The 27,847-nt window shown below is 37.2% G+C and overlaps 1 protein-coding gene across 5 annotated transcripts in view; it reads right to left on the bottom strand.

Moving 5' to 3' along the window:
• Nucleotides 1-583: 583 nt before the first annotated feature.
• Nucleotides 584-27,847, bottom strand: part of CEP89 (centrosomal protein 89) — a 35,985-nt gene continuing 8,721 nt past the window's right edge. For all 5 annotated transcript variants that reach the window (XM_050978778.1, XM_050978779.1, XM_050978780.1 and 2 more), the window contains 15 exons: nucleotides 27,542-27,647; nucleotides 25,516-25,544; nucleotides 24,280-24,334; nucleotides 23,368-23,586; nucleotides 22,823-22,965; nucleotides 22,417-22,467; nucleotides 21,147-21,230; nucleotides 20,179-20,280; nucleotides 18,933-19,044; nucleotides 18,126-18,306; nucleotides 17,109-17,276; nucleotides 16,304-16,445; nucleotides 14,935-15,024; nucleotides 9,951-10,120; nucleotides 584-4,376 (listed from right to left, as the gene is read on the bottom strand). In XM_050978778.1, coding sequence (XP_050834735.1) covers nucleotides 4,151-4,376; nucleotides 9,951-10,120; nucleotides 14,935-15,024; nucleotides 16,304-16,445; nucleotides 17,109-17,276; nucleotides 18,126-18,306; nucleotides 18,933-19,044; nucleotides 20,179-20,280; nucleotides 21,147-21,230; nucleotides 22,417-22,467; nucleotides 22,823-22,965; nucleotides 23,368-23,586; nucleotides 24,280-24,334; nucleotides 25,516-25,544; nucleotides 27,542-27,647 — 1,878 coding nt within the window. In that variant the 3' untranslated portion in view covers nucleotides 584-4,150. The remainder of the gene's footprint in view (nucleotides 4,377-9,950; nucleotides 10,121-14,934; nucleotides 15,025-16,303; nucleotides 16,446-17,108; nucleotides 17,277-18,125; nucleotides 18,307-18,932; nucleotides 19,045-20,178; nucleotides 20,281-21,146; nucleotides 21,231-22,416; nucleotides 22,468-22,822; nucleotides 22,966-23,367; nucleotides 23,587-24,279; nucleotides 24,335-25,515; nucleotides 25,545-27,541; nucleotides 27,648-27,847) is intronic.

The following is a 27,847-nucleotide window of genomic DNA, read 5'->3' as shown; positions in this document are numbered from 1 at the left end:
AGATCCAAGCTGATTGACACCATGGAGTTTTTACCACACTTACTTGCACTAGATTTGCAGAGAAGGATCAGTGCTCAGAATTCTCCTAAATTCTCCTTCCATGCCTGCCCAAGGAAGGACTTGTAGTCCCAAGGGAGCTCTCAGAGCTCCTGATGCCATGTGCCAGGACAGTGACATGAATTTTTCATGGTGAAAAGAGGTTCTCTCTTCTGAGCTGGTGAAAGGCAATCTCCTGGCCTGAAAACCAGCATCTTTCCTGCCTGGAAATACAGGGAGGGGAAAACACCTGGGTTTAAATGACTTATAATGGTCAGGGGAATGTTTCTAGAAAGTGGAAATAAAGATAAGGTGAGTGCACATCAAAGCTCTGTCAGCTCACATGACACTGGTACAGACTTACCTTAATGTACTGCTGAGTGTCGGTCTGTCCCTGCTATGGACACACCCAAAACACAGAGTGAGAGGGGCTCTGTTCTGCCTCTGGAGTAAAAAGTGACGCCACTATTTCAGCTGGAGCTGGCAAATGCATTGGAACTACTGAGATTTACTCCTGGCAGGAAAATTACTCCACAAACACCCGAGGTTCATGTCCAAAAAGAAGACAGAGGAGTCCTTTTTACTTTATTAAATATAAAGGGAGAGGCCATGAGGCATTTCCCCTGGGGTCTCTCACATTTTAGGAGACACAGCCTCCTTTTTATCCCAATTTCCCGGCCACATTTCCCTCTTTCCCCATTGGCTGAGCTACTTGGGAGGCACAGACTTTCCCAAACACCTGATACCTAAGACGCCCTTCTAATGTATAACTCCCACCTTTCTCTTTCCCTTTGTCAATTAGTGGGATTCCTTATGGAATTTATGGTTCTTTCCGTATTTTCTTTCCTCTCTCAGTATTGAATTTACTCATCAGCAGACCTGCAGTTTGTTTGTAAAGAGAAATCTCTTTCATTCCATTCACCAGTCAGTGGAATCCTTCCTATTGTTTCTTTTATCTCTCAGTAGCTGGCTCTATTTACCAGCCGATCCACGGTTTGTTTGTAAAGTTCCTCATTCCTTTCACTCCGAATTCTCCTGTGGTTTTGGTTCTAAAAGGTGATAACAATGTTTGCTTTTTGAATATATAATGACATTATTTATTCCAAAATATGGCAAAATTATGTGCAGTTATTATGGACAGAATGCTCTGTAAATTCATCAATGAAACTCGAATGTGACTACAGTTCACAAATCCTGAATTTCCTCCTTTTCTTGGTAGGAATGGAAGAATGTGAAAGGAAGCTGAAACTACTTCATGGTTTTAATTTACTGCCTGGAAGATCTGGAAGATTCTGTAACTGGAAGGCAGGAGCAATGGAGCAGAGTCAGGATGCTCTGTCAGCTGTGGTCAAGGGAAAATAGCAACTTTCTGTTGTCAGGTGGGGAACAGAAAAAGGATAAATTGGCATGGGCAGAGTTACTGTACTAGACTGAAACAGTCAAATAATTTCCTTCAGCTGTTAATAAAAGAAAGAATCAGCTTGGAAGGAACTGGAGGGAAGCACCTGTCTAATCATCAATTCTGTTTGTACAACACTTGGCACATTTGCAAATGGGTTTACTTTTGCTGATCTGAAACAATTCCAGTGTTTTACTCTCCAAGTATGTCAAGTGAGTTCATATGTATTTAAAATATGTTCATATGTGTTTGAAATAGCCCATAACAGGATTTTTGTTATGCCAAAAAAGTGTTCCTGAGCCACAGGACTTTTTCATCCTGGGAAATAACTTCTACTCAGTTTTCTTCCTGTGGAAGCTGAGTATGGAGAATCACCCAGGGATTTGATTAAATGTTAGCTCATTTAAAGTTTAACAATGTTAGCTCGTTTAAAAGTCATATTTTAATGATATGCACATGGCAAAGTGAGTGTAGCAATTCTGATCAAGGCCTTAGGAGTGTCACTGTCAAGGTGCTGCCCTTTGAACCATGCATTAAAACCTAAAAAACCTCTAGAACAAGAGCTGTGAAAACGAGCAGCAGGTGTGGCAAAAGTACATTTCCAAGACATTCCCAGGCCACTTCAGTGGAAAACAGGCCAATATTGAGAGTTTTGGAAATCTTGATTCTGTTTCTAAGGAATCACCAACACAATAGCTTTTCCCTGTGAACCTGCTTATTTTTACAAACTCTTTAAACATACTCAAAAGTGCAATTAAAACCAGATGAGGATGATATTGTAGATATTAAACCAGTTCTGAGATTGTATTTGCATATTAAGAGGTGCTTATATTAAAAAATATGACATGAAAGGCTTCATTTCCCAAACCTGCCTTTAAAAAGGTGAAAAGCTGAGGGTGTGGCCACATTCCCTGCTCTTCCAGGGTCTGCACACCTGCAGACTGGAGCTTGTGTGGAAACCAGAGGAGTGTGTATGCCTGTCTAACTTCCCTGAAGAGCTATTTCAGACCTTTCAGACATTTCAAATCAGTTGGTTTTTTTTAAATTCAAGGAACATAGGGGACAGGACTGGTTTAGTGATAGACCACCCCCATGACAATTTCATATTTTAATGAAGTTATTTAAGACTGTGCTTAAAAATAGCTTCTGGTTGTCATGTTGAGGCACAGAGTCCTAAATAATCAAGTTGAAAAAGCCAGGAGAGTGAAAGGATTCTAAGGTGTAGCTCTTTTTAAATCTCTGAGCAGAGACCAAAAGATAGTGTGCTGTTAGAGAATAGTTCTGTTAATCAGTGTCTTAAAGACTCTGGCATGCTGAAGGTGTATCTTGGTGAACTGATAAGGTGTTGCACTTGTGTTATTCCCGTTAAAGGGAAGTAATTCAAGTACATCCTAATATCCTGCTTGCATATATATTACTCAGCTTCTTTGGTGGTTTCCTATAACCAGGAAATGTTGTCTGAGTGCACTGAGGTTCTGGCAGTGCTTGACAGTCTGTAGATTTTTTAGCTTTGCACTGTACTGCAGGACCTGGCTTTGAAAGCTGTACATCTGTCTGTCCCTGACATAAAGCCATGCTGAGTCATGGACTTACCCTGCAGGAAAGCACTGCAGAAACCTTTCTAGACACAAACATTATGCATTTCTTTTAGTATTTTACCTTGGGTTTCTGCTCTTTTTGTTAACTTTGATCAAAGCCAATGAAATTCTTCATTATTTCTAATACTACACAACTATGATAAGTACAAGATTTTTGTATTGTTACAGTTTTCTGTCTTGTTATGAAAATGAAGCAAAAGCAAAAAGCTGATCCAGCAACTTATATGTAAATCCAAAATAAAGTCTTATCACAGTAATACATACTACTACAAAGTTGATGTGCAATATTGTGAAAAATCAACACATCTGAAAGCTAAGACAAATACAGGTCAATAATCTAAAGGCATACACAATAAGCACTGCTTCAGAAAATACTCTGGGTGGCTTTTGAAGCCTCTGAGTCTGAAGCAGGATGAAGGAAACAACGTGGAGGAGAGCTGCATCCTTGTCCCCTTGGCAAACCCACGGCAGGAGCTTCCCAACACCTACAGGGATCCTGTAAATTCACACACTGGACACTTGTGCATTCAGGCACCAGCAGCTGTCATGAGGATGTTTCAGTCTTGTCTGCTCCACAGTCAAATGTTTCTCTGTCCTTGACAAGATTTTTGGCACACCACCTGGTATAAGGACATCCTTGCATCTTAGGAAGTCAAGATGCTTCCTCATGAGAAAAAGTACAAGCCACACTTTCTTTTCAGCTTGGATCATACTCCATCTGACATTTTAGGGAGAATTCACTGAAACTTGTCCTTCTAATTTTAACTAGCACTGTCTTGCTGCTCACTTGTTTTGTGGCATGGTGTGTGTCTGTGCTGAACACCAAGCTTACCAGCTGCTTATCCTGTTAACCAGTTACTTGTCTGTACATGTTAACTTAAGGTTGTACCACATTTTGTCTTAGGAGTGAATAGCCTTTTCTTCAAATAGCAAAGGAATATTTTAGGCTAGATTTACATTATTCACAGTACAAGTAGAAAATATGCTGTTTTCATTTTTATGGCTTTAAAAATACACTAATATTGAAGACAGCAAACATTCCATTACACCTTGTGCTGCTGCTGAAAAGTCAAATTCAGGCACCAAGTTTTCTTTCTCGGATGAGATAAGATTCTTATCATTGACATTCTTGCTGAATTTCATTTTCAGTAGGGGATGAAGGTTTCACATCACAATACCTAAAATCACGTCCATAAAATAGGTCCTTCTGAGAGTGTGGCTCATGAACTGTGACAGCACTCCACAGGTTGTTCTTCCTCAGGGATTTCTGTAAGAGCTCTCTCATTCTTTTGTTTTCTTTGGCTGTGGATTCCCACATGATTTCAAGTTCCCCTTCTGTCTTCCTAGGAAAACAAATGGAAGAGAAATCCTAACTTTAACAATGTTTCTGCAGTGCAGAAGTACACATACTTGTGGATAAACAAATTAGAAATAGCCTGTATTTAGGTGCTTGAAATTGCCTGATTGAAATTAATTCCTTTTTTGCTTTTGAAAAAGCTCATTAAATGCAATGCTAAATAGGATATGACCAGAAAACTACCCATGTAAAACTACCCATTATGTAATGAGTTGGATGAAGCCTGCACACAAAGCAGTGCACGAGAGACCCAAGTACTGTGACTGCCCCTCTGCACTGCCTCAGCTCCCTGGTGAGCACAGCTCTGCTCCCCACACAGCACTGCCCCGAGCACTGTGAGCCCCTAGGCTCTGATCAGTGTCAGATCAGCTCAGCTAATGCTCTTTGTGGGAGCCAAACAAAAGTGGAATCAACTTAGAAAGCCCAAGAGCTTGGGTTTCCTTGGACTCCTAGTGTATGTCAAAATACAAACAAGGAAATGAAGCATAGCTTCAGTGGAAAGCAGAGCTGATGCATGGAAAATGAGCACACATATTTTAATACAGAACCAGAGCACACAGCCTCGAGCTGCACCAAGGGAAATACAGGTTGGATAATATGAAAAAGTTTATAACAGACAGGGTGCTAAAGTTGTGGAATGGCTGCCCAGGGAGGTGGTGCAGTCCCCATCCCTGGGTGTGTTTAACAAAGCCTGGATGTGGCACTGGGTGCCAGGGTTCAGTTGAGGTGTTGGGGCTGGGATGGACTCAATGATCCTGAAGGTCTTTTCCAACCTGGTCATTCTGTGACTCAGTAATCTGAACTCTTCTTGGAGGACTAATTTTTAGGCAGAGAGATGCAGAGGCAGAGAGTGCTAACTGACCTGGCTTTGGAATGAGCAGTCAGAGCACGCTGCAGTCCCAGGTAAGGCTCTGCAGAGTGGCACCACTACAGTGCCACAGCTACACAACCTGCAGTGTGGTGCTGCTCCACAGTTCAGCTGTTTCCCAGGTCAGCATCTGAGAAGCAGTAGCATCCCAAGTGTAGTCACACAAGGGGAGTTTGTTTGAAAAACTTGACCTAACTGAAATTTAACAATGCAATCAGGAGAACTGGTTGGGGACAGGATGTCTTCTTGCTAGTCACAACCTCCCCTCCCTTAAGGAATTAGGATTACAGAGCAGCTTGGTTACTACAGCTGCTGATGCTCTCTACATCTTTCTCAACACCAACATTTCCTTGCCTCTACAGCTGGTTTGCCTCTTGAAACACAAGTCTTTGCCACTTGCCATTTAAAACTAGATACATGCTCAGTTTAGATACGTGTGCTGTTTCCAGATGCCTTCAGACAAAAGGCATTAAATTTATTTCTTATTAATGTAGGCTATTATTAATTATTTAATACTTATTTAATTATTATTAATTAAATAAGTAAAAATAAAAATTTAATTCAACCCCTAACCTAGTCAAAATGTCCTATTTTATAATGTATTGAGAGTAAGCAAAATTCCAGTGATCCACTGGTGTCTGAGGATGAAAAAATTACTAGATGTAGGTTCTGAAAGATTCTTCTTTAAAAAAGACATGACCTCATTGAACTAAATCCATTCAGCCTTAAATCTCAGAATCTTATTTGGGCTGGCTCAAGAATTGTCATCTATCCTGTAACAGTTCATTTATATATTCCTTATCACAAAGGATTTTATCATGGTAATAATTTCCTATGTATCCTCACAGATAAGACAGCTCCTCCCCTTGCCTATGCACAAGTGCAAAGCTTTTCTGCTGCTGACCCTCTTCCAAGGACAGCTCAATGCACTTTCAAACTTACATTCTGCACCCAAAGCACAGCAGCTGTGACTACTTTAGGGTACTGTTTCTCTGTTTTATGAAATAAACTCCGACCTAGAAAACTCAAAAAGGTCAATGACCTGTCAAATAAGACTGGAAACATCTAGGAACTTGTTTTTGACCCTAGGATCACATAATGAACTTTGTTTATATCTCAAACCTCTTATTTAAGGAGAGGTTGTGATAGTGATATCTCGTAAAGTTACTCAGTGACTAATAAAGATTTTATTATCAGCTGCCTGAAAAACAAAATGCTATTGCTTTCTCATTAATGGTTGCTGGGAATTTGCAATATTGTCTAGCAAAGGCTGTAATTACTGATAAGGCTCTAAAGAGCAACTTCCAGAAAGGGAAATCTGCTTATCTTTAAAAGATTTTATTTATCAAAAGTACAACTATATCTACATATGTTTCTTCTGAAAACCAAGAAGAAAAATTCTCATCCCTGGGATGCAATGGGTAAGTAGTGAAACTCCTGATTTTTGTTATGAGCTTAAAGAATGCAGGAGGGGAGAAAATTCCACAGGCAAGTCATCTCTGTTATATTTGATGAAAGCCCATGCTAGTTTGGAGTGCACTTGTTAAAAACAGAAGGAGAGAAGCAGCACATGAATACATCTCTTTGTCTCCACATGCATTACTTGTGAGCATGCTGTGACTGCAGGGTAGGAGTGATTGGGGTGGGACAGACAGAGGAGAGATCCCTGCAGCCAGGTCGTGGAACTTGGGGTTTATTGCCAAGGGCCCTGCTGGGAGCTGCCAGCCACAGAGGAGTACAGAGAGTGGGAAAGAGAGAGAAGGCAAGAGAGAGGTAAAGGGGATGAGAGAGTAAAAGAGGTAAAGGGTAAAAGAGGATTAGAGAGTAAAAGAGAGTAAGAGAGCGAGGTTCCTGTTACCATACAATAAATCTCTTCTGTGCTGAACATTGTAGTTCTCACTAACCAATCTAGTACAAGATACAAATCATACAGCATTTACATACAGCCTATAAGAACCATTACATACCACACTGTGTTCCATTTTAAACCCTAAAAACTCCTCTTTGGGCCCCTTCTGCCAAGCCAGCAGGGTCTGCTCTGACCCTGGACCTGTCTGCAGGCTGAGGGTGTTGTTTCATCCAAAGGGAATTACCTTCAGCTGGCCACACCATTGTTTTCCAGGTGTTCAGTAACTAAGGGATCTCAAAGCTTGCTTTCATTTCAACCTCATTTATAGTTTCCATAGTCTCAAAATCTTTTGCCAGGCAATCATATTTATAAGGCTTTTCTGTTTCATCTTCCCCAACACTGCAGCTACTCTGCCTCTGGGCACACAGGGGCTGGGCAGGGACCTGCCACCACCCAGGTGTGCTGTGCTCCTCTTCAGGCTCTGCTCATCCCTGTGCAGGCTCTCACTGAAGGCACGGGGCTGTTTCCAGGTCTGAAGTGGGATTTCACTTTGCTTTTCAAGAGAACTTACCAGCCACAGGTACAGTATGCTTTTATGATAAACAATTTCATGGTGGTAGCCAAGTCAGATTAATAATAAGGAGTTAGGAAATTGGGGTAAACTAAATGCAAGAACAAAATAAATGATTTGAAATAGTTTTCTGTCTTCACCTGCTTACAGTGATTCATCATACCTCCAGCTACATCTTAAAGGAAACTGGCTTTTCTGCTTAAAATGCGGCATGCTACTCTGATTTTCATTACCTAACAGTGAAATTGGAGAATAAATTAGAAATTAGAGAATAAATATTTGATTGTATGCACTTATCTTAAGGTCTATGTAGGCATTTTGCACAGAAACATTATCAGATTTTTAGTGTTCTGGACTAAAAATCTACTCTGCAAACATAGCCGGTCACAATAAATCAAAATGTTTGGTACTGTCCTTGCACTAAGGGACTTTAGTTGTCAAATTCCAGATGATGAGCAGCATCTGAACTGCAAAAATATTTCCCTTCCTTAGTCCTGTGACTAAGAAAGAAAATATTAAACCTTGTAAAATCATGCATAGAAAAAGCAGACCAAAATACATGTTTCATTTCTGGCTGATAGGCACAAAAGAGTCAATACCATTTGGATTACCTTGGGAAACTACTTTATACTGCAGAACTCGAGAAGAATAATGGAATGTGAAGAAATTAGATCATATGAATTGTATCAGCCATGGTGTTAGTTTTATTAATTTTGTTTCATAAGCATAAAAACTTATTCTTTCTTATAGAGTTGTAGAATTCAGCTGACTTCTCAGTAACACTTAAATTTTTTTATCTACATTTTTTTATATAGTAATCAAAGGAAAATAGCAAATCATGAGGTTAACCAAAACACTACTTGGAAGATGACAGTAAAAATTCTTTTTTACTTTTAGAGTTGTGTTCAGTATAATTAATTCTAATAATTACTGTTGAGATTTAACTACCACCAGAAAAAAGCAGTCACTCATCACACCATTCAGTAATGTTGGAGACTACAGAAATGAAAGACACATCTTGATGGGGATCATCTTGGGCTTGTTTCCATAAATCACTTTTCTTCATCATCACACAGTTAAATAGACTACAGTGGTGCTGTTTCAGGGTTTTGTTTCTTAAAAGGAAGTTGCAAGTATTAATTGTGTGTGTTTACTGAAGAAAAAATGAATTCATTTTGACTGAAAAGGTATAAGTGATTTAGTATACTGCATGGAAAGTGTAATTATTTTACACATCTGTGTTACATCATCTAATTTGCCTACTTTGGGGCTAGAAGGGTAAATTTTGAATTATCCATATTGTGGGACTTCAAATTATGCTCTATCCTCCTTCGAAAAAAAACCCCCTCTTTATTTAATTGTTGTTCTCTACAGTAAAAAATTGTAACATGAGCCCAGAGATGTGAAAGCCATTTAATTAGTTTCAAATCCTATATAGCTATTTCCAGAGTAATGTGAATCAGTTCAATCTGGCTTTTAATGCAAATTTCAGAGACTAATAGAATGTTCATTGTACAACTCTGCTACTTACACCTGTTTAATTGCTCTGTATAAAGTAACTGAGAGGGACTGCACTGATGGAAGGTAGATGATACCAAGCCCTGTTTTTCTGTTGTCTGTTAAAATCTATTTAAATCTATTATTTCACAATGGCAGTGATGACTTGAGAAATGACTGCTTATTACTTTTCTTCAGTTGTAAACTGAAACTGTTTTTCTTTTATGCTGATAATGTAAATGTGCTATGAAGATTTCCCCTATCAGAGTGAAAAAATACCTTTAAAGGATATCTCAACACAAGTCATAATCTTCTATAAATCTGTTCCCTTTTCTTCTCTTTATTTTGCACATAGCCAATCCAAGTCACTTGTTAACAGATCAGTAGGACAGATTCAAAAGAAAACAGATCTTTGGTGTACTCATTAGATTCCCTTCATTTCCTTCTATTCTGAAAACTGTTGAGGGGCATGAATGGGAAAGTGTTCAGCCTTTAGCAAAAGGTGCTATTAAAAAAATCAACATATATCTTATATTACAGAATCCTTTCAAATTACCAAAGACTCACACTGATTGATATCCTTCTTAAGTCTTAAGAACAGCAGTAGCCATATGGAATAAATAAGGTTTTCCTTCCAAAACCTTTCTGAGAGCTGGAAATCATGAGCAGGGTTTCAGCCTTCTCATTTTCTCTGCTGGTGGCTGTGTGCAGGTGCTTTCCCTTGCCCCTTCACCTGTCTGACCTGCCTGGATGGCTCCTGCCTGTGCCCACTCACCTGTTTTGCTGCAGGACCTCATTGAGGGTTTCCTGTTTGTCTTGCAGCAGACGCTGCAGGTGCTGCTTTTCTTGCTCATACTGAGCAGTCTTCCTTTCAAATTCCTTCTCCTGCTCAGTCATCTTGAGGTTGATATCTCCAAGCTTCCCAGCTGCTTTCTTTTTATATACCTGTAAGGGTTACATTTAATAGAAAAAGTGGGATTATAGGAGAAATAAAAACAAGTCATTACCAACAAAAAGAGTTAGAGATACTGATTTTCAGTTGAATCTCTACATCAATGCTGCCTTGCATAATTATGCCAGGTAGGTTGCATTATGGGATTTTTTTTAACCTACTTAATTTGAAGGTATTCCACATAATTTTGTTCTGCATATAAAACTACTTGTACAATGAATACCACACTGTATGTTTGTTTTACAGTAAACACAGTTACTTGCAAGAAAGGTTTGTTTTCCAAGATACAAAGCCACACTTTAGAGCACAGGTTGCTTATCACTTGCTGAACAGTCACACTTATCAGTACACACCATGAAAAAGTGTTTCTGTTTCGTTAGTTGTTTTATCTTAATACTAAGAGGAAGAAAAGAATACCTTTGCTGGCTGCTTCATGTCATAGTCCTCTTGTTCAGTGAAGCCAAGTGATTTTTTGATTAATGGCTACAATAACTAAATGATAACTAAAGACTGGTCTCATCTCAAAAATAAGAAATTAGTAACTTTGCTTTCTGAAATAACATCCCCAATAAACTGCATAAGCACACAAGAAACTGAAAACTGGTTTGTGCACTGTTACATACTTCTAGATGCTGCTGCTCTTGACAATACCAAAATCCAATATTAACTTATTTTCTCACGATTACAAATAGAATGCTATAACTGTTATTTTCTCTGCATACTGTGATGTTTCCTACATGCTATAGAACAGAGTTTTGGGATGGAAACACCTCCTTTATTAAAACTGTAAACTAATTGAGTGAAGCTTTGAAAATACTGCTAATATAAAGTTTTATTTCAGGTGCTAATCACTAAGGTTTTACCTTCATCTGAATCAGGGGAGAAAGATCTGAGTTTGCCTTTTGGAGGAATTAAAAAAAGGCATTTTTAGACATACTGTATCTCAGGCTATATAACTAATCCTTTATACAAACTGTTTCCTTTTAGCACTTGCAAAATGTGTCATTGTGAAGTTTAATTTTCTAGAGGAAATAGGATAACAATAGATAATATTTATGTAGAATATTAGTAATTCAGTATTTAAGGCTGACTTACATAGGATTTTTATCCTAACTTTTCCCTGACAGTTCTAATAGAAGAATAAGAAGCCTGCAAATTAACCAGTAACACCTCTCAACTTTTTAGATTCCCAGAGAAGTCTCCAAAATGCAGAGTAATGTTATGGAAGGCTACAAGTAAACAAGTTCCTTCTGAACAGAAGGCTGCTCAGAGGCAGCCTAGAGGAAGTGCAGAGTATAGGGAAACAGGTATGAACCTTCCCCTCTGTCAGTAAAAGCCCAGCACTTGCCAGGTGTGATTAAAATGCCCTCTGTAGATTAGATACCCATAATCATATCAAAGAACAAGAGCCAACTTCCTCTCTCTGCTTTATGACAGGGAAGGAAGCTGGTGAATTGTAGCACTGGTGAAACCCTGCTTTCCATCACGTGCTCACCAACCACCCAGCTACAGGGTGGCCTGTGCTTTAAGCTGAGCTTTGTGTTTTAAGCTGCACTCTGCTCCTCCACAGCCCACAGCTGCCTCTGCACTTCTGCTCTACCTTTGCCAACTGAAGCTGAGTCCTGTGTGCAGAATGGTTGCAAAATCAGAGGGAAAAAGTGCACCTTTTTCTTATGGCCATATGAATATAGTCTGAAAGTAGGTATGAGTGATACATTGCTCTGATCTTGCCTCCATGGATGGATTATAAGTCTGTAAAATGCAGCATGGGCAGGTTGGGTACACTGACACATGCAGCTGCTGGCACTTACAGATCCTTCACACCTTTGAATTGTTCAAGATAACCTATTACTGTTCTCTGTAGCAGCAAAAAGACTGGTAGAGATGACAGTTTTCAGGAAGAGGATGTTAACACATAGCTGGAAGTCAGAATATTTTCCTCTAGAGATGGTCATGGCACCCCATGTACAGAGTAAGCAGGATGAGGAATGATCATGGATGCAGGTGCTGGTACTGAAGAGGACATAACTTAATCCCAGTGGTAAAGAGACAGTAAAACAGACTGCTGATGATGCAGAGGAAATGTGCAAACATGGTATTTTTGGGTCAGGGTATACACTATACTGTCATTCTGGGTCTCCTAGGAGGCCCTTGGCTCCTGGGTTTGTCACAGAAATCTTGGAAATAGATGGTTTTGTTGCAGTCATGGAAAGAGAGGTTCTATTCAGCAGGCTCAGAATGCCTGAGGCACATAACCAACCTTCCTGGGGATATTAATCTCTTCCCTGATTTTTGGCAGCACTTTTGTTTGAGTGGCAGGGTGTGCAAGTCTTCTTCTCAGCTCACAGCTGAGTGGAGAAGGGTGAGAAAACTGAAACAGCTTCAGACAAAAGCCAGCACAAATTTGGGTACATTTCTCTCTCCTCTGCATACAGATCAACTTATGAGTGTGAAAGAGAATCCAGTGTTTCCTTACCAGTAAGATGAATGCATTTCCTTTCAATTTTGGTTATACTTTCTGTTTTCTATGCAAACATGGCTAACTCTGGGAAATAAGCTACATAGTGTACAAAACAGTGACATACACCAGAATAATTTAGAGATTCTTTGCATACATCAACTAGCATCACAAAGGGTGAAAGATTTTGTACATATGAATGAAGGGAATGAATTGGAAAGGAATGAATAAAGGGAAAACAGGTGTTGCAATATTATATGCTGTAGTACCTGAGCCCTTGTATTTCCTGATTGGTAACTTCGGACAAAAATAGAGGTGAATTCCTGCCCAGATAATTAAAAGATTTGGGGAAAATATTTGTCAGTCATCCTTTGGACTGACAAAACAATGGAAGCAGTTTCTTAAGTGTCTGCATTTAAAAAACCAGCAATGCTCCATGAATTTTCAAGGGTCTCATACTGGAAAAATCTAGAATCTAACAAAGCAGAATGAATACTCTGGACAGAAAAGCCATGTATGCAGCAAGACTGGAATCAACCCATGGTATCCTGATTTCAGACACAAAGCACACATTAATGTTGATGGGAACATGGCAAAGGAACACTGGTGATAGGAACACTGTCTCCTTCAAATGTGCTGGCATGAGTAACTGCTTATACAAATCAGGAAGTTCTGCAATGAGTCCATGCAGTTCTGAAACACACAGCTCCTCAGTGATCAGGGAGTGCTAGGAACTAATCTTTATTGCTTTCTCTTCATCAATGACAATTGTGTACTCTAAACGCAATAGGGAGCAAGATGGCAGGAAAAAAATTAAGGCCAAATTAGTGAACTTGCATGAAAATGAGGGCAGTTACAGTAGGAGATGCTAGATGGTAGATGTCTTCAATTCAAAGGTTGTTTCTGTTTTTACTAAAACCTCATGACTAACAAAATTACTATCAAATAGAGATTCAGAATGAATGAACTTGTTGTAATCTAAAGTCTTTTTTTCAACAGTGTGTGCATAATTTAAAGATTAACTACACTTGCAATGAAGGAAAGGAAAAGGTGTGTAATAATGAACTGGAGTACAAATTCTGTTATCAGAGATTCTTCCCCCTCCATCCAATGAAGCATGGAGGTTGCCCTTGCCTGTCCTTTTGCCAGTATTGGTTCTGCACTTAAAATTCACCACATGTAAATGTTCTTAATTTTATGCCAGCCTCTTCTCTATCCATACAGTAGTCACAGATCTATTACATTGCAGAAGATGCACATTTAACAAGAATACAAGCCACTGTCTTAGTAGGGGAGCCAGGCATAAATGATGGTGAAAAAAGCTAAAAATATTTTATGGCTGTCTTAATATAATTAGGGAAATCTGCTACCATACTGTTTCATGCATTTTATGAAGGGTTCCTTACAAATTCAAGATATTTTTCAGCTTACTGCTCTCTCTTTACACTTAAAATTTCATTTATTTTCTTTGTTGATTATTTCTATGCTCTGTCAATCCTTACAATAAAGTGCAGATGGAGATGGTTTCCATTAACAAGGTGGTAGTGCACATTTGAGTCGTTTGATGCAGGAATAGCAGTGGAGGTCTTGACTGGCAAAGTATAACATGGAGACTCTTTGCTTCAGGATAAACTGAACAAACTTGACTTAATACAAAACAGTTTTTGAAAGTAATATATACATTACTTTCTAGATACAGAAACCAATATACCAGGTATCTTCCTCCTTTCTTGTTTTTAAGATTACAGTAAAAATAATCATGGTTCAGCAAAGATGCTGAAACAGAAATGTTTCACTTTTATTTCATTGTTATACTGCAGTTACACACTGTGCTTTTTGTTTAGAGAGTTGTAAAGATAACTTAAAATGTATTCACTAACTAGGCTGGATGTTTGAACATCCTCTGAATTTCTCAACCCTCTGCCCTAGGTCACAAGAAAGTAGTTGATGGTAACTGTACACCTGAGATAACATTTTCATTCTTCCAAATCTAATTGTAATGGACTTCAGGTTGAAGGAGTGGTACAGCCTCAAAGAAGTAGAAGAAAGAACACTTGGGTTACAATATAGAGCAAAAAATAAAATACAAATAATCTTTAAATATTATTACAACTAGTCATAATTCTCCAAGTAATGATGTGAACACAGTATCTGGCAGACATGCAATGCACAAATACAATGGAAGAAGACACTAGTGAAAACTACAATGATGATCTGTTTTGTTTTTTCAAAACTTTTAAAGATAATCCGTAAGTCTTTCATAAAAACATTGACATAGATTAACTACTTTTCTCATTAAAAAACCCCAAGCATTTCACAATAGATATTTAGCTTAGAAACACTGCTTACCTTCACTTTTTCTTCCAATCTTCCCAAGCGCAGGCTGCCTTCTATAATTTTCTTGAGAACACCATGATTCTCATTTTCCAAACATCTGGCCTGCAACCATGCAGTAAACAAAGCTACATGAAACCACTCTCTGTTTGTTTGTCAGGGCAGACAAAATGCATACAACACTGAGGGGGACAGCAATTCCATTTTGAACTCCAACTGTCTAAAGAACCAACATGGATAAAGAGTCCTGGAAATTATTCTCAGAACAGCTCATTAATAATTTGTCAATATGACTGAATACTAGGAAGCAGTATTATTCTGAAATGAAACATACTGTAAAGCCAACCAACTCTGGGGGTTTTCCCTACAGATCTAAGTATGCAGCTGTAGGGATCCCATTTCTATGCATAAGACTCCTCCTTTAGGTCACATCTGGCAATCTGCTCTCAAACAAGCCCTTGAAATTGGCAGGGGTTCAGGCAAGGATATTTCTAATATGGTATGATTAATATTTAAAAGCAGATATCCCAGAGATTGAGATCTCAGAATCAGTTCCCCCAGTTTCTAGGATACATTTATTGTGCCCAGTTTCAATCCTGAAGTCCAGGTTGCAGTGGACAAGGATTTGAGCTGTGTCACCATAGTTCCTCTCCTAGAATTAGGAATTAACTGCTGGATCTTTTCATCCAGTGCTGATGACAACCTTTGTCTACTACTGAACAAGTAAAAGAAGCTTTATTTTTTGTGAAATTATTTCAGATTCAATTTGAAGACAAGAGTATGAATATGAAAACTTGAAATTGTGCCCAGTATCCTGAAAAAGAAACAAAATGGGCTTACAAAAAGCCCAGAAACCTCCATGCCAGGCACTTCCACTAAACAGAAGTTGTTCCAGAACTCTTAATCAGCCTGTCAAAATGACTGCTGACCAACAAGGAGCAATAATCTGCATGTGCATACACAGCAGACAGTCCATACAGAGCACTTCAAGGATAACAGTCTGCCCTTAAGACTCAAATATTAAAAATTTATGATTGTGTGCTACTTTTAAATACATGTAGCTCAACATCAACTTCTAAAACTAGGTTAAAAAAATCTTTTAAACTTGGCAAGTGCCATTTCAGACCCTAATAGTCATGAGAATTAAGGCTTAATTATATCACCTCCAGAAATAAGGGTAGTTGTTTTTAATTGCTCCTCTAGGAAAAAAAAAATCTTTCACTGCTCCTATCCTATTTGCTAAAATCTACTGAAATAGAGCTAAATCCTTAAACTGGAATTACAGCTTTATTCTTTGATAATTCAGATTACTAACAACTTGTGCCAGTAGCAAGATAACTGTGTGAGATATGAATTATCACATTAATTATTTAAAGGTAATTACCAAAAACACAAGATGATCACGCTCCTTAGCTATCTTCTCCACCAGCCCAATAAGGTTTGCTAGATAGTGATGGGCTGCAACTTCTTTTTCCATTGCTTCCTCCAGCTGCAGTTGCAAAAGACCAATTTTCTTCTTTAATCGTCTGTAAAAGGGAAAATCTTTGGATTGGGAATCAGTAATGGCCTTAAAAAACTTGTATCATAGATGCAAATCACCATGTACAAGTCTCAAACAATCATACATACTGTTAGAAATGCACTGGCTCAGAATATTTGCAGTGCCAATAGCACCATGTTCCAATTTTTGGGGCTGTTTTTTCTTTACAATATGTTATCTGAATAACACCAGTGACAATGATTCAAAAGAACAGGTTGTGCAATGGCTACAAGCTCATATTTCTCAAGATACAGAACAATAATACTGTATTTTTAAAATATTGTGAACTCCTCTCCAAGCAACCAGGTGCATGAGAAGATCTGCAAATACTGTAAGCCTTATCCTTACTTAACTGCAAAGAGGGTTTGTCTACTCATCTTATTTTCAGATAATTTAAATAACTAAATTAAAGATATATTCTTAATTTGCACATAGACACAGAAAAATGAGCATGAAAACATACAAAAATTAGCAAAACCTGACAACCAGGCCTCTAGACATGACAAACATGTTTAGGTAACATAGGGGTTTTTTTTGCAGTAGGTAGAAAATACACATTATGGGAAGTTAGACAGTATTTTTACAGATATTTTTCTGGTTTTAGAAATAAATGTATTTCTGTACAAGAAAATGAGACTGTGAGAAAAACCTGTTTGTCTTTTGAGTCATCTGCATCTCAGTTTCCAGGATCTTCTTGTCAGCCATGAAGTTATTTTTCTCTAAGAGCAGTTTCTTGTTCTCAGTTTGCAGTGATGCCATCTTTGCCATGACAGCTTCCACCTCAGAGAGCTTTTTCTCCTGCTCCTGCTGTAAACAGCTGCAAAAACCAACAGTGTAGAACAGGTATCATGTACAGATCTACATCACTAAAATGCTAAGTTACAGGGAGATACCCTTGCTGAAGTTATGAAATAAGATACACTGAGAATGCTCAATGTTCCCCGGTGACATCAGGGAGGTATGACAACTCATATCAAATTATTCAAGTAATTCCTTCTGACTGCACTTTATTTAAATTATAAAAATGTAATCCCAGATGTAATCCCTTTGTGTTTCTTTTTTTTCAAATAAATTACTATCAACATCAAAATACAAAGTCTGAGGACTTCTCAGGATGGCACTGTACCATGAAACAGTAACCTGAACTATCCAAAGGCTTGAGAGCATACAAATTTATGGAATGTCTTCACAGAAACATTACTCTGCAGATCATGCTGCACAGCAGCACTTCTGAGTTGTGGTGTTTCATCTAATTTCCATATTGTAACAACTGAAGAAACTTAAAACTTCTAGGTCAGAATTTCAGGATTCTGTAGCCATGGTCCAAGAATGGGAACACAAGAATGAGAACATTTTATGTATAGTAATGATAGAAGCAAATAGATTTGACAAAAATGTAGAAGAGGAGGCATGAAAAATACCAATTAGCAGCAGGTACTCTATGGTAAAAACACTTCTGCCAATATTTCTAGAATTGGGATTTTGTCATTTTAAATGTCTCTAAAAACTAAGACAGTATTTTTTAAATACTTCTTTCCCTTTCTCTGTGTTTTGGCAGTTACCTTCCTGGATTACCAGCATAAGTTTCCAGGGGCCTCCTCCCTACAGAGTGCCATGTGTCATGTGCATGCTTTGCACCAATGTTTCTCCATATGTAAACTCATACCTTTTAAAATCATTCACCACAGCCAGGTGCTCCTCTGCTGTAATTCTGCTATCCAGTTTGGCTTTCAGCTCTTCACATGTAGAACACAAAGCTTCCAGCTGCTTCTGGTACTCTGCTATTTCTTCCTCTTGACTCTTTTTCTTATCTTCCAAGATTACTATTTGTTTGGTTAGCTTTGAAGCTTTTGGAAGGAGGAAAGAAAAAGTCAACTGTGTATAGCAGAATTAATTCAACCACTGAATGAAACTTCAACAGAACCATTACTACAGTCATTCCTAGTTGTTGACAACATTATGTAACAGCATTTGTCAGTTTGTGTTTCAACAGCCTGGACTTGACTTTTTGCTGTCTCAAGCAACTTGTTTTGGAATAGTGCAGAAACCTCAAGAGTACTTCCTTTCAAGGCTATAAGCTCACTGAAATGTCATTTTACCCTGAAAAATTCTGTTTCAGTTTGAAGTACTCTTCAATTATGCAAATGACTGTATTACTGTTTAACAGTTCTCAATTTTTCAGAAGTCAAAATGGAGCATTTTTTATAGTGTCAATAGGTGAAAATGACATTTTTTTAAGTATCAGTTGACATGCAGAGCTTGATCTCCTATTAATGTTACCTACATTCAAGGACGCTTTTTAGACATATATAAAGTTGCAAAAAAAAAACCCCAGCCAACCAAAACCAAAACACTGCCAAGCTTGCCAAAACAAAAAATGACAACAGAAAACAAACAAAAACCCTACAAAAATCAAAACCTGCAGTACCATTTTTAGTGTAGTTCAGATGAATAGCAACTCAAGCACTCTTACCTTCTTGAACATGCTGTCTGTCACTATCTTTTGCTTTAGCTTGTTGAATTTTGAGTTGCTCCATCAACACTCCATTTTCTTCCAAGACCAGCTTGGCCTGAGTTTGCAGCAGCTGCCTGCAATGATAAATATAAATAAAATATAACTCAGGTGTTATGTCCAAAAAACAAACACAATTGATTATCAACAGTGTAAACTTACAAAATCATATTTGAACTTCTTTAAAAAACATATTAAAAATCCTTATTGAATGCAATAGCAGGACCTGAGGTAACCAAATCTCTACAGATACTAACACCTGTAATTCTGCCCCACTGAAAGTAGGTCTATGCCACTGGGTGAATCTGCAGAAAGATCTAAGATTATGCTGCATGCTGTCTCTTCCAAAGTCCTCCTCGTGTAGACACGGTGTCATCTGAGCCCCTGCAAGCAACTACTACCTGTGCCATGGGTGCAGGAAGAATTTTTATGTTCACTCATAGTGGATGCTGTTCCCAAACCTGTTCCAACCTCCTGGTGAGCAGAAGCTCACCCAGAGTACAATCAGAGCAGGATGAAAACTCTGCAGTGGCAGCAAATCCTCTGGGCAGCAGCTCTGGCACCAAAGCCACCCCTGTGCACTCCCATCCCAGTCCCAGAGAGTGAGGAGCTGAGCCTAGCCCCTGAATCCAGCCAAAATCTCCAGGTGTATCTGCACTTCCCAAGGGAAAGCCCCAGAGCTAAGAGACTGCAGTCAGCTGCACTCTTCCTCCTCCTCCTCCTCCCAGCCACATCTTTTAAGTATCAGTCATTCCCATCTCTTAGGCAACAAATGGGAGAAAAAAAATTATTAAAAAAGGAAAAATCCCAACCTCCAACAACTACTTAACTTCATAATGCAAATGAAGTTGAGACAGTGCATAGTCTCACTTCTCAAAAACATCAAATTCTTCTAGTGCCACATTCCAATTATTTTCTATTAGTGGAAAACTGATGTCATTGGCACCCTGTAAAGGTATGTAACCTGCAATACCTAGGACAGAATTACATGGGCTTCCAGTGCAAAACCCCACATTCATATTTAATTTTTACTCCAAAGGCATTGCAACCAGCATTCTTCCAACATGACAGTAGTGAGTCTATTAATTCTTCAGAAAAACAGTGTTTGAAGACAAAAAAAATTTTCCTTAAGATCTGTAATTTTAAAAGTTTGCATGCAATAAGCAAAATAATTTTAAACTTTGAAATTAATTTCTAGGAATATAACTTGCCATTCTGTAGGGGTAATGAAGTTATTTAATTGCCCATGCAAATCTTCATTCTCCTTCACCAACTCTTCAACTCGTGCTTTAAAATTCTTCATATCCTCCTGGAAGACACAGGATTTCATATAAAATTCTTTATCATTATTTTGCTTTAGTTTTTACATCAAGAAAAATTTTTATAAGTACACATGCTTAGGTGCCTTCTAGTTCTTGTCATAATAGAACATTATCTCACTACTCACTCATCTCTAATTCAGGTGTGCATATTTAATTTCTAAATTGTTTCATTAATCTAGTAATATTTGATTAAAAATAATACTGATATTGTGCCACATTTTTGCAAGTTGTAGGCCCTCAGAAGATAGGTTTAAAAAGCTGAATTCTGGAAATTACTCAATGATAGTATCCATTTTCAGTAGGACTGATATGGAATTGAACATTGTAAGACAACACAGTGAATTTACGGTAATATAAAAATCCCTTGCTGCTTTCTGCTTATTTTATGGCTGAATTTTTTGAATGAAATACACTTACTTTCAAAATCTAGGAAAGTTGTACTCTGAAGCAAATTGCTATTTTTCAAAGATTCAGTGACAGAAAATACTTCTAAAAAGCAAAAAGAGTACCCAGTCTTTTAATACCTAGAAGTATTCTACCACAAAACCCACAAGCAGCTGCAAGAGCACTGAGTTCCCATCATGAATCCAGTGGTAAATTCTTTCCAGCACTGACTCGTTTATGGTTTGCTCCATTTTTAGAGCACATCCCATATATCTCATGCTCCTAAAAGTGAACAGGCTGACAAAAACAAGCAAGCCAAGTAGGATGAGACAGCACAGTAACTATGCATGGAAAAGTAAAACAAAGTCACTTTACATTTTAGGCAGACAACAGCATGGGCAAATCCCTTTTAAAAATTCAGTAATTTATTTCTGCTTTAGTGGATATTTTTTTCTAAATGGCAACTTGCCTGATGTTCAAGAATAAAATCTTCCTTTTCTCTTATTCTATCTTCATATGCCAGCAGAAGAGGTGACAAATACTTCATATCCAACTTAAAAGAAAATTTAAAAATAAATACATGTAGATTAATTACAAGCCATCCTGTCATCTGTATTTTTTACTTTGGCTATAGATTATTAGTTTTGAAAGCTGTTAAAGGGGTTTTATATATCACTTGCAGGTTAAAGTGAGAACTTCTACAAGCACACAGACCACCATCTGCAGAATGATGCTGCAGAAACACTTCACAGTACTGTGCTAGGAGCAAGCTTTGGAAAGGAAAAGACCTCATGCTTTACTTGCAGCTTTCTTCTAAAAAGCAGCTTGAACTTATCACTGTATGTAACACAGAAGAATATGGATGCAAATGAATACAAAACAAGACTCAAACACTACAGTGAATACTACAGCAAAAATATTATCTCAGATTCATTAGTACATGGGAAGGGAATTTTTACACTCTCAAATCTGCATCTTTAATTACATTCTTATGTGATTCTTGGCTATTTTGGCCAAAAAGACAGCAGGAGAACTTTCCTACTCTGTATAGGTCTCAGTAACAGTGAGGAAGCAAAATATAAGATCTGTTTAGTATTTCAAGGAGAAATTGTTTTTACATATTACAAATGCATTCCCTTTCACAGACTATTTCCTCCTCCTTGTCAGAAATTCATAGGCTACCACTGGATCCATGACCATTCCTACAATCAGAAATATTCTGTTTTCTTTTAGTATAATCACAAAAAAAAATCAACAGCAAAAGATTACCAGGTAAGATTACCAATTAAGAGTAATAATTAGGATTACCAATTAAGATCACCAATTAAGAGTAATAATTAGGATTACCAATTAAGATCACCAATTAAGAGTAATAATTAGGATTACCAATTAAGATCACCAATTAAGCAATAGACCTTGAAAGACCTTGAAGCAAACTACATGCTGGATAATTCCAAGTGAAGATGACATTTATGCTTCTCAGCAGAACAATACTTTTCAATAGTTCAAAGCTGGTGACTATGTGCAGTTCGTAGCTCACTGTACATTCAGCTGGAACTGCACACATTCATTACAAAGTTCTGCCATACCTATTTTTCTGCCACAAAATAACTGTTTATAATATTCTATAGTATGTGGTAGTCCAGCAGAGTAATATCCGAACACTTTGATTCCAGTAAAGAAATTCTACTTTACTTAGAGAGGAATGAACAGTCAGGTGAAAATATTATTTGACTTACCAGCCATGGTGGCTGTGGTCCTTCCATGGGTAAGCTTTTCAGCTTTGCATTCTAGAATAGATATTTAAAAAGATATTGACATTACTTCCTGCTTTTTGAAGCACCAGCAACTGTCCACTGCAGTCACAATTGTCACCCCAAACAAGCTTCTGTTTTCATTACATGTGTTGCATAAGTAACACACACTAAATAAAACTGAAAGTCCAGTATGTTACTGATACAAAATAATACTGAATTCTTAATATTAGACTTAATGATAAAGGCTTCTTTTCAATTTCAAAAAAAGCCTGTGCAATTTGTAGACTTTATGGCAAATCTGGAGAAAACAGTCATAAAAACTCAAAAGATTAAATAACAGACAATGGGACATTTCAGACATTTCAATCTTGATAGCCAAGATTCTCACCTCTTCTTGGGACAATGATCTGAATTTAGTTTGATAGCGACTTAATTCTACATTTAAACGATGGACCACTGTTTTCAAAGCATCGTTTTCATCTACCAGCTCTTGTGCTTGTTGTCTGAGAGAAAGTAATTCTGTTGCTTCCCCTATTAAAACAAATATCCAACAAGAAAGTTCCATTACAATTCAAGAAATGTTCACAAAAATTTGTTAATTGTACTGAAAAAGAAATTTAAATAAGCTAGAATAATAACCAATAACTTCACTCAAAGAGAAAGAAAAATCCCATGAAAAACTACTAGCAAAAAATCCATTATATTTCAAACAACAAATAAGTTTATTTAATTATCGTGTACTTATTCCTTGCCAAAATTTCTACAAATGTAGAAAATACTGTTTGGAAACTACTTCTGCATGCATACTTGCCTGAATCAATTATTTGAAAGCTGCTGCTAGAGGAAAAGGTTATAAGAAATCAGAAAAATTGAAACAAGATAACTAGAGAATATAGTCATATATAGTTATAACAGCTTGTATGTTTCTCCCACCTTCTGTATGTGAGTTCTCTACAGCATCTTTAAGTCTTTTGTTTTCTTCTTCTAGTGTCTTCAGCTTTAATTCCTGTTCTTTTATGATCTGCTTTGTTCCCTCAAATTGCTGGACCACAGCTTGGTATGCTTTGTTCAGAGACCAATTTTCTTGTTTTAGCTCTCTGAACTTTTCCTTGCTTATATTTTCCCATACTTGCCTTGCCCGAACAGACACATCTGTAATGCCACAGAACAAGGTATTTCAATACTAGCCAGACTGGAACAGGAGTTTCAGCAAATTACAATCCATTTTTTTCTAATATTAACATTATATATGAGTGATACTTCATGAGATCTAAATCAGTATCCTGACTGGAAAAGGAGTGTCAGCAAATTAAAATCTATTTCTTCTAATATTAACATTTTATATGAGTGATATTTTATAAGATCTAAGTCAGTTCATGGCTTCCAAAAGAAAAGACCAGGAAGAACAAAAAAAAATGGATTTGGAAAAAGCTGTGAAGTAGCTGCAAGTTCCCATCTTTTCTCTCAGACACTAAAAACATTCCTTCTTTTAATGGAAAAGACAGTGTCAGCAGATCTCTCTCTCCCAAACATCAGTGACTGGAGAGGTGAAACTGAAATGCCCACTGCAATAGGCAAAGTGTTTGTGCCCTGCAGGGACTAGTCAGTATTCTCAATCTCTGCAGATTTTAATCACCCTTACAATGAAAGCTTTACATTTCTTCCCATTGAACACCTGCAGGTTTACTGAACAGGAGTTACTGACCAATTCTTACAAAAGTAAACTTTTAGATTATCTGCAAAACTCTGGATATATTGTTGCATCAATAAAACTGATTTTCATTTATACATGCATATTAAAAAAGTGAAAGTGTCTAGCAAAGTCATTGAAAAAATCCAAAGTACCTGGGGATGGTGGAGGTTTGCCATGTATCAGATTTTCAGCTACTATTTTTTCCTCCTAGCAGAGAAATAAAAAATGAGACAATCTGCTTTAACAGCATCACTGCTGAAGAACTTAAATAAAATTTTTGAAGGAGTTTCTTTTATATTAACAAAACTGAATGCTGGATTCACTGCTGATAATACAAAACTTATCATCTACTCATCTAGATATCATTTTATCAATTATCACTGCCATCAGTCACTTGTGGACACCTAAAACTCACTCTTTTCTTTAGTAGTCAGAAATGTACAGTTTCCAAACCAATTTTTTTTACAGCTGACATAAAAGTCACAAACACAAAGCCGGATGAAACAGGAAGGGTATTCTTCCCACTTGTTAGTTTGTACAGAGTAAGACTTCAGAGCAGTCAATTATGTCAGTCCCTAACTGGGTATCAGCAAATAAATCAAAATGTAAAATGTTTTTCATAATTGAAGAACTTTGCTCTTGCTTTGCTGGAAAAAAATTGAAAATATTGGTACATTTTCAGGAGGTTCTTTCACCAGGAAAGAACTACAGTGTCATTTATGCTAATGCTGTTTACTTGAGGTGAAGGTGAGGTAGAGACTTTCTCCATGTTTTTATGAAACAGCAGTGAAGTTCTGTAAGGATATGCTGTCATGTAATTTAACACATTGATGACACTGAGTGATACAATGACTAAATGAGACAAAACTCATGAACAATTTCAAAGAAAAAGATATGTGGTAAGAACTTGTAGAAAAAAGTTATGATAACAATGGAAGAGCTGACCATTTTCATAAACAATCTTCTGGCAAGTTAATCTGAGAAACTACATTTTTGGGTATTCTTTTTCAAGCTTAAGAAAGCAGTCAGCTCAGCTCAAATAGAAAACTATACCAAAATGCAGTAAAGTCAGGCTCAGAATTTGAAAATTAACAGTATGAGCTATCTCTTGCTATAGCATGTTGGCTCTCTGCCTCAGTTTCTTTCTTTCATATGAGAAGTAACAGACAATATATTATAAAAAAACCACAACAACTTTTGTATGGCTCATTTTCCTATATAGTAGCATTTTTTCAAAATGAATGATTAGCTATTCTTGTATTCCAAAAGAACAATATTCCATAGTGGCAATAAATTAGTTTTATTTTAAGTGACTGCAAACCTACGAGCTTTTTAGGACCCCTTATTTTCCAAAATGCATCATAAATCAACCTTTATAAAAGTCTTACCTTTAAATTCAAGCCCAGATTTTGGTCTTCTGTTAAAGAAAAACAGATCTTTCAGTCAATTAGAACAAAAATCATTTTAAGTCCATAAGCTATAAGGGTTCATAAGGATATGTATGCAGACATAATAAATGCAAATAAATGTAGAAAGTCCTTCCCAAACAACAGATTAGATCACTAATTTCCCATTAACTGTTTCATGGTGTATCAGGACACTGATGTGAGACCTCACTGTACCTCACAGTGGGTAGGTGAAGTGTGGAAGAAATGAAGTTGGCTTCTGTTGTAGGTTTAGAATTTGACTGAAGAACAAATGAAATATTGTCACTGATTTTACCCCACTTGAATCCTACTGCATCTTGGAACAAAACAAGTGTAATTCTGACAGCTTTCAAGGCCTGCAGCAGTTACTATGTAGAAGAGGGATTAGAAACAGTGTATATATCCTACATTTCCAGTTAATGCCTTCTGTTCCCAAATGGTTTTATCAAAGCAACCATTCTTCCTGAATATTGTTCTCTATAAAAGAAAAATAAACTGAGTCCACTGAAATAATACTGAAAATAATGCTGGGATCCAACATTAATAAAGTTTAGAAAGACATAATTTTTTGCAAATTGACTCAGTTTTGCTTCCTCTTTCCTATCCACAAGCTACAGAGTGCTACCATCTGTGGGAGATACCAAAAATCTTATAGAGTAAGGGCCTGACAGGCCGCTGCTCACTTCTGATCATTTCTGTCACTTCAGCTCATGGGAAAGCCTCAGCTAAGGGGACAGCAAAAACCAAGTTACATAACCTAAAAACCAAAGTTTTGTAAACAGAAAACAAGTCATATATAAGCAGTGTGTGCTCAGCTGGTGTTTGGGATTCTGACTGGTCAGGGCACACGCGGACACTGTGAGATCAAACAGGGGATGGGCTAAAGGAACATGTGAACAGCAGCACTGCAGGGGCAGGCAGCCACTGCGTGTTTGTTCTGTTTCATGGGAATGGAAACAGCTAAGAGTTTATTCTCTGAATACAGCATTAAAAGGTTTTTTGCAATAAACCATCTTCCTTTGCAGCTGTTATGGGGATCTGTGTTTTTCATTCATCACTGCTACAACCATCCTCTGAAAAAACTTTATTTTCCAGCTCCAAAACTAATTCCCATTTCCCTTTTCCTGATTTGAAAATAACAGACAAGATAATTATGCAAGAAAACTGCTATAGCAGTAGATTGGTGTTGCTCTATTGTTATAATTTTTCTCTCCATAATATTCTATTGTTATAAGAAAATAGCCTAAGGACAGATCCAGTAACAACCCAAATGTCCCTAATCTAATGAAATTACTTATTAGAAAAAAATGATTTGTGAATCTTAACAATTCATTGCTTAGGTTGATAGCCTGAGACTGAATATCAGGTTTATTTCTCTATTCTGAAAATAAACATCCTGACACCAATAATTATACAACTTTTGTAGAGGGTATAAACAACACTACTATCATGCCATTTGATTATTAAAAAACTCAAGAAGTTTTTACTACTGTTTTTCAGACAAGGCATTTTTTCATATAAGTAAAATAACTGACTAAAAATGTTTACCTCTATCTCTAGCTTTTTTTTTTTTTTTACATTGCTAGTTTCTACAGCTTCTACTTTTCTTCTTTTTTTGAACACAGTAGCACTCCAAAAAGTTCCAGCTTACAAACCTGACTGCTTCTGGCAGCTATATCAACAAAAACATTCTCATAGTAGAGAATGACTGCACTTTACAAGCCAGGAGTTCACGAAACCTTTCTCCCCATTTCTTCATTTACAGTGGCTGACAGCTCATTCCACACTGAGTATAGACCAATCTTTCCTCTTCATGCAGGTTTTTTATTTTCTGTAACTATTAAAAGCTGCTAAGTATTTGTAGCATTTCTTTAACTGCCGTTTTAAAAAAGGGATATAATATTACAATATAGTATTACATTTATTTTATTTTTTCCCCAATTATATTAAAAGTCAAGGCATTTTGACTTAAAGTAAGTTTACTTACCTTCTATTTGTACACTTGACTTATCCACCACCACCTGACACTCAGTTTCATGGGAAGAAACCTCCTTCTTGTCAGCATTAGGAACAGGAGATGGTAGAAACTCCTCCTATGTAAAAATAAGACAAAGCTCTCTAAATCATGAGATCACTGTTACAACAGCCCATGTACTGCATGACACATTTAGTGTATTAACATCCCAGTCACATTCAGAATTGTTCACTAACATTTTAAACATTTGTTTCTTCTCTTGCTTTCTTGGGGTTTTTTTGTGGGTTTTTTTTTGTGTTGCTGTTGTTTAGGGCTCTA

Source organism: Serinus canaria, chromosome 11, assembly GCF_022539315.1.
Source record: "Serinus canaria isolate serCan28SL12 chromosome 11, serCan2020, whole genome shotgun sequence".
Taxonomy (NCBI): domain Eukaryota; kingdom Metazoa; phylum Chordata; class Aves; order Passeriformes; family Fringillidae; genus Serinus; species Serinus canaria.
This window is presented reverse-complemented; position numbering and strand designations above follow the sequence as displayed.